The 15270-nt window shown below is 38.4% G+C and overlaps 1 protein-coding gene across 1 annotated transcript; it reads right to left on the reverse strand.

Moving 5' to 3' along the window:
• Positions 1-6128: 6128 nt before the first annotated feature.
• LOC111966746 (prefoldin subunit 4) lies at positions 6129-10285 on the reverse strand. Its single transcript, XM_023991647.2, has 4 exons — positions 10190-10285; positions 9412-9519; positions 7870-8010; positions 6129-7247 (listed from the first exon to the last, which is right to left on the reverse strand). Exons 1-4 carry the CDS (start codon positions 10214-10216, stop codon positions 7116-7118), a joined length of 408 nt encoding a protein of 135 aa, XP_023847415.1. The 5' UTR covers positions 10217-10285; the 3' UTR covers positions 6129-7115.
• Positions 10286-15270: the final 4985 nt, after the last annotated feature.

A 15270-nucleotide genomic window follows, 5' to 3' on the forward strand; every position in this document is an offset into this window, starting at 1 on the left:
TCTTTGTTTCTGGCCATTTTGAGCCAGTAATCGAACCCACAAATGCTGATGCTCCAGATACTCAACTAGTCTAAAGAAGGCCAGTTTTATTGCTTCTTTAATCAGTACAACAGTTTTCATCTGTGCTCACATAATTGCAAAAGGGTTTTCAAATGATCAAATAGCCTTTTAAAATGATCAACTTGGATTCGCTAACACAACTTGCCATTGGAACACAGGAGTAATGGTTGCTGATAACGGGCCACTGTACGGATATATATGATAGTCCATAGAAAATCTGCCGTTTCCAGCTACAATAGTCATTTACAACATTAACAATGTCTAAACTGTATTTCGGATCAATTTGACGTTATTTTAACGGACAAAAAAATTGCTTTTCTTTCAAAAACAAGGACATTTCAAAGTGACCCCAAACTTTTGAACGGTAGTGTATACAGTTGAAGTCGGATGATTACATACACCTTAGCCAACTACATTTAAACTCAGTTTTTCACAATTCCTGACATTTAATCCTAGTAAAAATTCCCTGTCTTAGGTCAGTTAGGATCACCGCTTTATTTTAATAATGTGAAATGTCAGAATAATAGTAGAGAGAATTATTTATTTAAGCATTTATTTCTTTAATCACATTCCCAGTGGGTCAGAAGTGTACATACACTGGAAGTATGCTTGGAAGTATGCTTGGAAGTATGCTTGGGGTCATTGTCCATTTGGAAGACCCATTTGCAACCAAGCTTTAACTTCCTGACTGATGTCTTGAGATGTTGCTTCAATATATCCACATAATTTTCCTACCTTATGATGCCATCTATTTTGTGATGTGCACCAGTCCCTCCGGCAGCAAAGCACCCCCCACAACATGATTGCTGCCACCCCCGTGCTTCACGGTTGGGATGGTGTTCTTCAGCTTGCAAGCCTCCCCCCTTTTCCTCCAAACATAATGATGGTCAGTATGGCCAAACAGTTGTATTTTTGTATCATCAGTCCAGAGGACATTTCTCCAAAAAGTATGATCTTTGTCCCCATGTGCAGTTGCAAACCGTAGTCTGTCTTTTTTATGGCGGTTTTGGAGCAGTGGCTTCTTCCTTGCTGAGTGGCCTTTCAGGTTATGTCAATATAGAACTCGTTTTACTGTGGATATAGATACTTTTGTACCGGTTTCCTCCAGCATCTTCACAAGGTCCTTTGCTGTTGTTCTGGGATTGATTTGCACTTTTCGCACCAAAGTACGTTCTTCTCTAGGAGACAGAATGTGTCTCCTTCCTGAGCGGTATGACGGCTACGTGGTCCCATGGTGTTTATACTTGCGTACTATTGTTTGTACAGATGAACGAGGTACTTTCAGGCATTTGGAAATTGCTTCCAAGGATGAACCCGACTTGTGGAGGTCCACAATTTTTTTCCTGAGGTGTTGGCTGATTTCTTTTGATTTTCCCATCATGTCAAGCAAAGAGGCACTGAGTTTGAAGGTAGGCCTTAAAATACATCCACAGGTACACCTCCAATTGCCTCAAATGATGTCGATTAGCCTATCAGAAGCTTCTAAAGCCATGACATAATTTTCTGGAATTTTCCAAGCTGTTTAAAGGCACAGTCAACTTAGTGTATGTAAACTTCTGACCCACTGGAATTGTGATACAGGGAATTATAAGTGAAATAATCTGTCTGTAAACAATTATTGGAAAAAATACTTGTGTCATGCACAAAGTAGATGTCCTAACCGACTTGCCAAAACTATAGTTTGTTAACTAGAAATGTGTGGAGTGGTTGAAAAATTTGTTTTAATGACTCCAACCTAAGTGTATTTAAACTTCCGACTTCAACCAGTACCATATACATAAGAAACAAAACAAAAAGCCTGCAGTGGTGCAGAACAGTCTAGTATCCATCTCATATACTGTGACAATTTGCTTGATGGGCTAAGTACAGTGAAAAGACACCAGGGGACTGAAAGCCAGTTGTGGTGTTTAATTGATATGCTACTGTTAGAAATCTGCAACACCACAATCCCCTGTGTCTGAGTCTGACAGAACACTTCAGGGAGCACTTCACTATTTCCCTTTAATTATTGAGCTTACTATCTTGGATGGATCTTTTCTAGAATTGAGATATTGCATTTTGAAGGAATCATAGCACAGTGATGTCTTCAATTTCACTTTTAACAAAAAGTTGCATGTAAGTGACAAAAAATGGATAAGGTGAATGCTATGTGGCGCTTGTAATAGAGACACAGAGACACCTTCTGGAGAGTTTCTGCAGTTACAATGTAAATCAATAAGACTCAGTCATTGCAGTGAACAAGCCCAAATTACATGAATCATGACCAATAAAATGAATACAACAACAAATTGATTTTGTGGACAACTCTGACTAACTCTAGCATCAATTGTAGTCTTTCATAGTGAGGGGAATATGGTAATTAAGTACCAGTAGTTGTTATTCAACTATTGTTGAAATAACTAATAGCCTAAAAATTTGCCATGGGCTTCATGCCATGGGCTTCATGTAATTTAATTTCACCACATGGTTGAATGGAAGTCATATCATTGATGGAAAATTGGCTCACTGCCTGAACACAGCTCAGTGTTATGAAGATCTGCATGGGAATACGTCCCCACTTTACACAGCTAATTATTAAAAGTGCAGAGATGGGGGTGAAGAGAGAGAGAGCGAGAACGAGAGGAGAAAGAGTGAGAGACCGAGAAAGAGAGAGAATACACACACAAGGCCGTCTGGGAAATAAGTCCAGTCATATCCGATTTCCATGTAAGCCAGGGTTTAACAAACTGTGCATAAAGCCAAGAATGTGTGTGTTTCTGTGTGTGTGCGTGCGTGTGTGTCTGTGTGTGTATGTTTCTGTTTCTGTGTGTGTGGGCGGTTGTCCTCATAATCTTACCGGTGAATGCCTGAGCAGGAAGCCCGGGGGGTTAGAGGAACTTGTTAATTGAGATCTCGATCCTCCAGAGGTGTCTGCCACAACTTCAAAACACAACTTCAAAACCTACATTTACTTGATTTAGTGATATTTTATTAGCTAAAGCAGGGCACACTTTAATGAGGTCTTTAATGAGGGCACACTTTAATGAAGTCTGTGCATTATGTTTTTGCATTATGTATTGGGCTGCAGTACATGGTTTGGATGCATTTCAGAGCTTAGTTTATTCATACACAACATCAAAATCTGTAGTTTCTGGAAGGATTCCACCTGACTTCACCACTCTGTCCAATTCTGTTTCTGTTAGGAGGATTTTTAAGAACTGTAATTTTACATTTTTCACCAAAGGTTTTTGCTTGTGAAGATTCCACCAGATCAGAGACTATATGAGTAGAACAAAACGTAATATTTAAGGCTGAATATTATAGGGAGCGAGGGAAACACAGACTGTGACACGAAGCGTTCTCCTGGTGCCTCCTTCAGTGGGGTTCATGTAACTACAGTACCAGCACTGTCACATCCTGTATCTGTCTGACATCTATTATTTACCCATTGTGATATGCATCAGATAATATATACACTGTTTTGATACTACTTGTGAACGTGCTGAGAGTAGAAGTAGTGCTTTTACCAGCACTACTGAAGTATGGTGGCTTTGATCTAATCACTGTTTGGTCCATTTTAACTGCCATAATATTCTGGAAACATGAAATGGGGTACATTATAAATTCTGCATTAATAATGATCAGGAAATATCAAGAGTATGAAAATTGTGGGAAAATGCAAATACGTGTGGGTAAATAAGAGCTGTATAGAGTGCCTTGCAAAAGTATTCACCACCTAATTTAAATGTAATTTAAATTGATTTTTATTTGGATTTCATGTAATGGATATACACAAAATATTCCAAATTGGTGAAGTGAAATTAAAAAGAACATGTTTTAAAAAATTATTTAAAACAAAAACAGAAAAGTTGTGCATGCATATATATTCACCCCCTTTGCTAAGAAGTCCCTAAATAAGATCTGGTGCAACCAATTACCTCCAGAAGTCACAGAATTTGTTTAAAAAAGTCCACCTGTGTGCAGTCTAGATGTCACATGATCTGTCACATGATCTCAGTATATATACACCTGTTCTGAAAGGCTCCAGAGTCTGCAACACCACTAAGCAAGGTACACCACCAAGCAAGCGGCACTATGAAGACCAAGGAGCTCTCCAAACAGGTCAGGGACAAAGTCGTGGAGAAGTATAGATCAAGGTTGGGTTATAAAAAAATATCAGAAACTTTGAACATCCCACGGAGCACCATAAAATCCATTATTAAAAAATGGAAAGAATATGGCACGACAACAAACCTGCCAAGAGAGGGCCGCCCACCAAAACTCACAGACCAGGCAAAGAGGGCATTAATCAGAGAGGCACCAAAGAGACCAAAGATGGAAGGAGCTGCAAAGCTCCACAGCGGAGATAGGAGTTTCTGTCCATAGGATCATTTTAAGCTGTACACTCCACAGAGCTGGGCTTTATGGAAAAAAATAGCAAATGTGTTTGGTGTTCGCCAAAAGACATGTGGGAGACTCCCCAAACATATGGAAGAAGGTACTCTGGTCAGATGAGACAAAAATTGAACTTTTTGTCTTTCAAGGAAAACGATATGTCTGGCGCAAACACAACACCTCTCATCACCCCGAGAACACCATATATTTTTCATCGGCAGGGACTGGGAAACTGGTCAGAATTGAGAGAATGATGGATGGTGCTAAATACAGGGAAATTCTTGAGGGAAACCTGTTTCAGTCTTCCAGAGATTTGAGACTGGGACAGAGGTTCACCTTCCAGCAGGACAATGACCCTAAGCATACTGCTAAAGCAATACTCGAGTGGTTTAATGGGAAACATTTAAATGTCTTGGAATGGCCTAGTCAAAATCCCAGACCTCAATCCAATTGAGAATCTGTGGTATGACTTAAATATTGCGGTACATCAGCGGAACCCATCCAACTTGGAGCTGGAGCAGTTTTGCCTTGAAGAAGGGGCAAAAATCCCAGTGGCTAGAAGTGCCAAGCTTATAGAGACATACCCCAAGAGACTTGCAGCTGTAATTGCTGCAAAAGGTGACTCTACAAAGTATTGAGTTTGGGGGGGTGAATAGTTATGCACGCTCAAGTTTCCTGTTTTTTTGTTTTATTTCTTGTTCGTTTCACAATAAAAAATATATTGCATCTTCATAGTGGTAGGCATGTTGTGTAAATCAAATGATACAACCCCCCCCAAAATCTATTTTAATTCCAGGTTGTAAGGCAACAAAATAGGAAAAATTCCAAGGGGGGTGAATACTTTCGCAAGCCACTGTAAGTGTCGTAACATAGAATAGTGTTATTGTGGCCACAAGTTTTCATATTTTATTTCCTTACTTGTATTCTGCCATGAGTAATCTAAAATGCTAATGTATCCCCAAGTCGTTAGAAATTGCAGACAGTGTTCCTCATATTTTTGTAGATCAAAAACACTGCATTATAGATCATAATAGTATTTGCTCATCTTTATATTATTCATGGATGTGATGTGCTTTGGTTCCATCCTGCAGGATTATATAACCCATTGTTGATTCTGAGATACTGTTATTATTAACCAGAAAAAATAAGTTAATGTGTAGGTGCATGATTTTAGCTGGTAGCTCCTTTGTTATGTTTAAATATTAACATTAAACTATCAAAATAAAGTCACACACTCCATGTATAAACACCCAGCAATTTAATGGGTATTTACCAACATTTCAGCATCACTGTGCCTTCCTCAGGGTGACCCTGATGCTGAAATGTTGGCAAATACCCATTCAATTGCTGGGAGTTTAAACATGGAGTGTGCAACTTTCTTTATTTTGATAGTTTATTCACTGTTAGTCAACACCTCCACACCTGTTTTTTAAAATATTAACATTGTCAGACATATTGATCTGTTCGTCACACATGCTTAATTATTAGAGCTATGTGATACATTCGAGTTTGCCACTTTTGGTATGAGTAAATTTTGTAAAATAACTAAATAATTGCTAATTGATTTCATCAATCCAAAAGCATGTATATTCTCTTACAAATCAGCAGGATGCCTTTCTATTTGAATCAATTTTGAATCTAACAATCAATCAACAACAAAAAATACTAAAATTCCCACACCTTGTGCAGCAGAATTGTAAGAACTTTCTTTATAGGTTGTCCACACTGGCGAAATACATAAACAATCAAAAAACAAAAACAAACACACAAATAAATTTGGTTCTATTTAAGATGATCAGTGCACCAAAATAAGAAACTAACTTTTTTCAGTCCTGCTAGGTATTTTTGACCAGAAATTAAACTACAGATTGCACCTTTAAGATACACTTTGGGATATACACACACAGTAGTCTACATGTTTTGGTCTTAAATCAGTTGAATACAATAGTATTAATTTCTGTTCCATAACCAAATCGTAAACATTTTTTAAAATCCACAAGGAATACGTTAAACCAGTCTTTATAAGGTAAAGAGGGTAAGTGGCTTTAATTGTTTAGTACTTGCACTGGGATTCAGTAATATAGGCCCGTGGACTGATTTTTCTCATTATGGTAAAAGGACATGTAGCGGTTCCTGTCAGCGGCGTACTTGCTCCCCTGAACTGTGACACTCCCTGCACTAGTGACATTGGCTGCCTCTGCTCACTTATTTTCTTCAACCACATTAAACTCCACAGTTTCTCCATCTCCAAGGACTGCAAAGGTAAATCCTTGGGTTTATTCTTTATGGTAATCTGGTGTATAAAGACATTCTGTGTCAGTCCATAGGGCCATATATTACTGAGATCCAGTGCAAGTACACACAAACAAAAAATAACAAAAATCAAGTGGTACATTCACCGACATTCATACAAAATAAAACTGTACAAAATAAGACCATAAATAAGACCATTGATTTTTTTTTTTTGATGCTGAGAAGACAAACATGTTGGTTTGGCAAGCATCCTGTCAGCACTGTGTGGATCGGATAATATGCGAGCTGCTTGAAAACTCCATATGTAAAGAGATAGTTGCCCACTTAGCCTGATCCCAGATATGTTTGTAGCATCTTATCAACAACTATAATCATTGATTAATTGTCATACTAAACAGCACAAACAGATCTAGGACCGGGCTAAGCACTCAGCTTTCATCTGCTTCCAGGTTGATGTTGTTCCCAAACTTGGCATAGAGCTGGACCTTCAGATCACCCAACAAATGTTGTATCTTTGACACCTTCCCTTCCAGGTCTTTAATCTCCTGCTGCAGTAGTTCCTGTAGCCACAAACATTGCACGTTAATAGAAATATTTATACTAAGGTTTGACATAGTAATAAATCAGAATTGTTCAAATGATTTAAGTTGCATTCTTAGTAATAGGGTCAACCATAATACCTTGACATCTCGGCCTTCGGCTTCATTATGAAACATTAATTAAAATGAGTTAAATAGCCCATCCATGTTTGCCTTAGGAACAGGCATCCCGGTTTCTGAGGTTGGCTCATACCCCTAATGTAACGGATGTGAAATGGCTAGCTAGTTAGCGGGTACGCGCTACTAGCATTTCAATCAGTTACGTCACTTGCTCTGAGACTTAAGTACGGTTTCCCCTTGCTCTGCAAGGGCCGTGGCCTTTGTGGAGCGATGGGTAACGATGCTTCGTGGGCGTCAGTTGTTGATGTGTGCAGAAGGTCCGTCACTTGCTCTGAGACTTAAGTAGGGTTTCCCCTTGCTCTGCAAGGGCCGTGGCCTTTGTGGAGCGATGGGTAACGACGCTTCGTGGGTGACTGTTGTTGATGTGTGCAGAGGGTCCCTGGTTCGAGCCCGGGTATGGGCGAGGGGACGTACTAAAGTTATACTGTTACACTAACATGAGTCATATCATAGTAACCAATACCTTTGCAGCTTCCAACATCTCTTGGGTCTCTTCCTGAATGTGACTGATGAAGACGTCGCCAATCTGATACGGGACGAGCAGAGTGTCATCCTCAGCCATCATCAGGTCATCACTGGCATCCTGCAGATTCTGTAGAGATTTCTGAGAAGAGAAGAAAGCAGATTGCTGGTAGGGCTGGGCGATTTGGCCTAAAACTCAAATCTCGATTTGCTCAAACTTGTGGCCGAGTCACAATATATATGGTGATTTAAATTATTTTATCAAAATAGTTGTACCTGCTTTTTGTTGTTGTTGCAATAATCACTGATCTGGCTTTCAGGTCTGTCTATAAAAATGCCCTTATTGATACAAATTTAACCAGAACCATGCATAATGCACATTCACTAATAATGTAGCAGGCATTATAGAAAATGAACACCGGTCTCATAAACAATCTCTCAAGCACAAGCCAACATGCTAGTGAGTAGCAAGCTAATATTTATATTTGAAGTTTAGCCAACTTGGATCTAGGTATAATTTCACAAGCTCTGAATTCAACTAACAAGTCAAAACAGTTGAGTTGTTATGAACACAACCTTCTGTCTGTCTCAACTGTTTGAACAGCATGCTAGCCTGTCCACTTTGTTCACATGTTGAAAACAAGTGGCCTACCTTATTTCTCAGAATGAGAACGAGTTGACAATTCCTTATATAATAGATTTATGCTTATTGCTCATTTATACAACAGACTAAACAGCTAGTATAGGAAACTTTATTTGACTAAAACGCTGCTAGCGATACGTGGTACAGTAATGCACGCGCGAAAAACTGAGCATAACATTTCCAGAATGAATGTTCATTGGTAACGTTACATTGGTTTTAGTAGTGTCTGCTCTGCTCGAGATTTGAGGAGTTATAACATGAACTGGGTATGGTTCGAAATGTTAACTTCTCTATTGCAGTTAAATAATGTCTCCATATGACCGATTCTGTTGGACCAAAATAGCGAGTTGAAACGGTTTGTCAGAGAGGAAGTGATCTCTCATCTTTGTTGTCGTGAGTGGCAAAAGGGGAGGGGCTTTCAGAAAGAGGCGAAGCGAGAGGTTTCACTCTCGACAAAATCTGTCCAAAATAATCCCAATGCGTTTATAAACGCTTATTTTGAACGTAAACTTGTCGCCTGCATTCCTACCTTTGGGACAACGACTCCCATTGTTAGGGAGGAGACATGAGCATCTCGTCATTATATACAGATCTCTGGTGTAAATGGGAAGGTGGACAGAAGGTGCGAACGAGACCAAAGATACATGACAAGCGGACATAAACGCTCATGAAAACGAAAAATACAACACATTTTTTTCTGCGTTACAGGCATTTGGAATATCACGCGCAAAAACAAATTAAAATAAGTAAGATATATTGTTCAGACCTAATTTATGCTTATAGTTAGACTACTGTATATAATATACCGGTAGTGACATGATGTACTAGAATAAGAAACAAGTCTAAAGAAAATCGAATTAATCTGATTTTCATGATCATTACACTAGATTGACCACTTACCTTTTTTGCTTCTATTTCATCTTTAAATTCTGTCATTCGATTTGTGTTTCTGGCAAATGTATTAATCTTCTTCTGGTCTTCAAATGTGACATTGACATCTTCAACTGCCTGTGAATGAGAAGAAAATACAGCTTGTAGACAATTAGCCTAGCTATATTGATATCTATAGGTAAAGAACAGAACACAGTTAAACTTGTTAGATGTCAAATAGGGATAAGAAAAGTGAACAACTAGCAGGATACCTTATGGGAGGATTGGTAGCTAGCAAGCTAGGCAACATATAGCTGCATAGGATAACAAACTAGCTGAACGTTTTTATCCAAATGGTACCATCATTAAACTAAAAACCATAGCTAAATAAATCAGTAAGTACCTAAGAAATTGTGGATAGATTGGTCGTTTGTAGATAACCATCTTAGCTAGCTAGTAAAGTAACCTAACGTAAACTGGCAACCGGATCGTTAACGTTACTACTGCTGCTAACAGCTTGCTCACTAGCTGTGATCCAAACGCACGAGAGCACGAATATCAATATAGTTTGACAATTAATTATATATATATATATATATTACCTTAATTTAACTAGGCAAATCAGTTAAGAACACATTTGTATTTACTATAACTGCCTTGTTCAGGGGCAGATCTAGCAACCTTTCAGTGACTGGCCCGACGCTCTAAACACTAGGCTACCTGAATTAATTTGTTTACAATCTAAATTGTTTTAGATAATTACTAAACAAATGATATGGGTGATTAATTCAAACAAGTTTCAGCTTACAACTGTCTTCTTCACGGTAGCCGCCATCTTGCTTTTGCTTCAGGAAAAAGTCTACTTCTTTACATACGATACGGTCAGTGACGATTAGTACCAAAGACCCATACCGCCACCTAGTGGATATTCTTCTTCTTTTATGGTATATTGGTGATTGCACAATTTAATGTGCATTCCGCCACCTACTGTGCGGGATGGAAACATGATTCCCAAAAAGGAACAAGATACCAAAACAACTACCAAACTACCAAAAAATAAATTAAATAAACTAAATCAAACAACTTTTATGTAAAAAAATATATAAAACAGATCTCATTCCTACACAGGCTCAAGGGGAACCTGAGAGGGCGGGTCTTCCGGCGCCATTACCCCTTTCAAGTCTTCAGATGTAAAATCCTTAGGTCCCAAAAACCTTTCTGCCGCAGCCACAATAATGACCAGTTTCTTAAATGTCTTTGAGACTTGTGCCATACAGTTTATAACTGTGGCAATGAATGCCACAAAATCCACCTTTTTAACACACAGGGTATCTTTTGCCTTGCAGCAAACATTTACTACAGGCTGTGGTGCGTCCACTACCATATCTTCATTAGCATCACTAGTTTTCTCAATTATTTTAATCACCTCCTCATAGGAGATTCGATTGACTGCTCTAACTTTTGCCACCTCAATCTCCTTCACCCTTACAGGGCACTCCAGGAACTCAGGATAATGATCCCGACAACAATTGCAATACCGTCGTCCTTCTACACACCGTTCTTCAATAAATCAAATCAAATTGTATTGGTCACATACACATGGTTAGCAGATGTTAATGCGAGTGTAGCGAAATGCTTGTGCTTCTAGTTCCGACCATGCAGTAATATCTAGCAAGTAATCTAACAATTTCACAACAACTACCTTATACACACAAGTGTAAAGGAATGAATAAGAATATGTACATATAGATGCAAGATGCAGTAGATGGTATAGAGTACAGTATATACATATGAGATGAGAAATGTAGGGTATGAAAACATTATATAAAGTGGCATTGTTTAAAGTGGCTAGTGATACATTACATCAAGATGGCAGGATGCAGTAGATGGTATAGAGTACAGTATATACATATGAGATGAGTAATGTAGGGTATGTAAACATTATATAAAGTGGCATAGTTTAAAGTGACTAGTGATACATTTATTACATCAAATTTTTAATTATTAAGTGGCTAGAGATTTGAGTCAGTATGTTGGCAGCAGCCACTCATTGTTATTGGTGGCCTTGAGATAGAAGCTGTTTTTCATTCTCTCGGTCCCAGATTTGATGCACCTGTACTGACCTTGCCTTCTGGATGATAGCGGGGTGAACAGGCAGTGGCTCGGGTGGTTGTTGTCCTTGATGATCTTTTTGGCCTTCCTGTGACATCGGGTGGTGTAGGTTTCCTGGAAGGTAGGTATACTCTGTTCTCAATATACTCTGTCTGTCTGCACACACTTGAAACATGGCCAAATCCTTTACAATTCTTACACTGCAATGGTTTGGGTACGAAATCTCTTACAGTGTATCTTACATAACCAAGATTCACATGCGTAGGTATTTGCTCTTTATCAAAAAACAACAGGACTGGCAAACTTTCTTATTTTTCTCCATTCACCCAGCGGGTCAGACGCCGGGCACCAATCACACCAGGAATTCTCTTCAGGGATTCAACCTGAACATCTGTTGTCACCCCTGAAATGACTCCTTTGACTGGTGCTCTACTTCGAAGTTAAAAACACAAAACTTCTGTTGTCCGGATTATTTTGAAGCTCACTGCAATCTTCCTCTGTTCTTCAGAAATACAATGCATCAAAATAAGACCACTCCTGGTCCCTCTGACAGACTCCACTTTTCCCAGCGCATACTTCAGCATTTTTGACACCTCAAAGGGGTCTCCCACGTATGCATCCTTACTCACCAAACACATCCCAACAAGAAGTGATTCATTATCATTCCTACAAGTATCCTCCAGTCCAATTTTAGACAATTTCCTTTTTGTTCCATTTTTCGATACGACTTTTGTCCATTCAGAACAATCATCTTCACCAACTTTGCTCGACGCGCTAATTGATCGAACTTTTCATCCACTTCCACCATCTTTCCTCAATTGACACAGTCCTACCATTATCATGTGCCCATCCACCTAGAGGATCTTGCATGAAATTAGTAATTAAATCTTTTTTGCAGGCCAAATTGATAATCTAATTTTATGGCCTCATTTTAAAACCACAAAATGTATTGATAACTGTATTGTCCTGCAAATGATTTCTGAAAGCCAATTGAACTATATCTTCCAAGGGAATTACAAAGACTTATGGCACTAAAACTCGAATATGGAATGTTTTGCTTATAGCAAAGAGTTGCAAAAAGTGTGCTTAAGCATTTCTACATTTCCACTCATATGCCTACCAGAGTCACTGCATTCCAAAAGTACAATAACTCTACACGTGATTGGAGTAACCGGAACTTCTGCTCTGTAAATAATCAGAACAAACAGAACTGCTCCCAAGTTCAAATATTGGCAGAATGCATGAGTTGTCGAAAGGCAGCTACGGGCAGCTTACTCAGATTTATTATAACAAAGATGAACATGGCAAATACAATTTAGAAAGTTAATTTAAAATACATATATGTTAGGGTTTGTTTAGATAACAAATAGCACAAGATCAATGTTCTATACTATAAACAGCCTATTGATGATAAATGCATAGTTCAAGTGATGCTCCAGAGCTTTAGTATAATTTCAGCCAGGAGTTTTGAAAGTAGTGCTCACAAGCCAAAACCGGTTCCCAATTCATAAATATGTTACACATTTTTAAGTGCTTGGGATCCCTGACTGCATCTTTAAATATTCCTTCTTTCATTTGAAATATCTTGGTGTCACGGCTGTCTTCTTCCTCCTCCTATGAGGAGGAAAAGTTTGAAGGATCGGAGAACCAATATGCAGCGTGGTATGTGTTCATCTTGTTTTTAATAGAAAGAGAACACTTTGCGAAACCAATACAAAAACAATAAACGACGACCGTGAAGCTAAATAACAAATAGTGCTGACACTAAACACTACACATAGACAATCACCCACAACCCACAATACAAAACAGGCTACCTAAATATGGTTCCCAATCAGAGACAACGCAAAACACCTGTCTCTGATTGCGAACCATATCAGGCCAAACACATAGAAATAGACAAACCAGACATACAACATAGAATGCCCACTCAGATCACACCCTGACCAAACAAAACATAAAACATACAAAGCAAACTATGGTCAGGGCGTGACACTTGATTAGCTCTTACATAAAGTTTTTTAATAGGGGTTGCATGAGGTCTCCTGTGTGCTGTTCAAAGCATGCCTTGCGGGATGTCAAAAATCATGTTCACAGTGCGACCACAGAGGAATCCAGTATGCAAAGTGCACAAAATAAGAAAGCATCAAGGACTAATACAGCATACTCTACATGGGGTAATGCAATTTTTTCAGACCATAATTACTGTGTTAATTAACAAAGTTCATTCTTGCATGCTTTGGCTACAGTAGTGGGAGTGATTTGGCATGTCTCCAAGGAATTTAATGGAGGACAATTGCCTTATTGTGGCAGGTCCATGGATGATGATCCACATTGATTAGCTTATAGAACCCTTTGTCTTGATTAACTCTTAGATGTTAAGTCCCTTTATGGGGGACTTTGAGCGGTTCCCGGACCGGTTCTGACTGACATTTTGATCTACAAAGCGCTCTGTGAACGTCATAGGGTCCTGTGCCTTATAGTGCCAGAAAGCCCCATTGGTCTGCTCTCTGCTACCACTCTCTCATAGAGATGACTTGAAGTGTCAGGTTTCAGACCCCACATTTGCATAGGGAGTGACGTGTCAAATTATCTGGCCTATCCAGACAAATCTTTTATTTGCTCTTCCTCTGAGTGACATAGCCCAGTCTGGGAGACGGCTTATAAAAGGGGACAGTCTATCAAATCCAATAGTTGTGGTTTCATCTCGCTGTGATATTCAGCTGGATTTAGATCTCTCAACATGAAAATATACTAAATTGTGTCATAGAATTGAAAGAAGACCACCTTCTCCTGGTCACTGATGGACGAAATCACTTTCTGCTTAAAGCTGATGTTATAACAAGTCTGCACAATTTTGAATAGCGTCTCTGCATTGCTCAGTGGACATTTAGGAGAAAATTCTCAGTCTTCAGTTATATGACATAGTGCTAATATTGTACGGTTACTTAGTAGGATCGTATTAATTTTACAGTTATAAGAAAGGTTTAATCTTATAATAAGTTGCTTATAATTCGATTTTTACTATATTTAGAAAGCATTTAAGGCATTTCAGGCCTTATTACTAAACTTTTCTTGTAATAGAAAAAACATCATAAATGATTTTTCATATTTTCATAAAATTTGTACTATGTATTTGACCTTGTGTCCTCAAAGGTGAGTACACCTAAGAAATTAATAACTTTTTTTTGACCAGAAATGTGAGTTCCTGACCTTTCTTAAACTATGTATCATTACCAGTTATTGTTTATGGCCATCTCATAAAAAATTTAAAAAAAATCGGTATGTCTATTTAGGCGGAAATCTAAATCTTGCCGTCATTCAAAAGGTTAACAGTGATCCACTGTTAGGATCATTATACATAATATTATGTGATGTCATTGATCTAAATGAATCCAGCTTTCAGGCCAAATAAAAAACTCTACATGATCATAGATTTATTTGGTGATATGCTGTCAATTACATTTTAGTTAATTTTAAACGTTTGTTAATGATCATATTGGCCATTAAGTATTTTTTCTTCTGTCATATTAAGTAATTTAATCCAGTAGTATAAATAAAATTCTTTAAAATAAAGCTGTTTATGCTGTATAACAACTTAATATCAAAGTATGTAGTCAGCATCATGTGTCAGGTATTTGGATTACTAGTAAACCACTAAGCAAATAAGCAATGCTTCCAATGGTTCCACATATCCTACATTCACATCCTGTTTCAATCCCAACCACACCTTAGGCATCATGAGTTTACCTCTCACTGCAGTTTCTCATGGCCTCT

This window comes from Salvelinus sp. IW2-2015, linkage group LG7, assembly GCF_002910315.2.
Source record: "Salvelinus sp. IW2-2015 linkage group LG7, ASM291031v2, whole genome shotgun sequence".
Lineage (NCBI taxonomy): Eukaryota > Metazoa > Chordata > Actinopteri > Salmoniformes > Salmonidae > Salvelinus > Salvelinus sp. IW2-2015.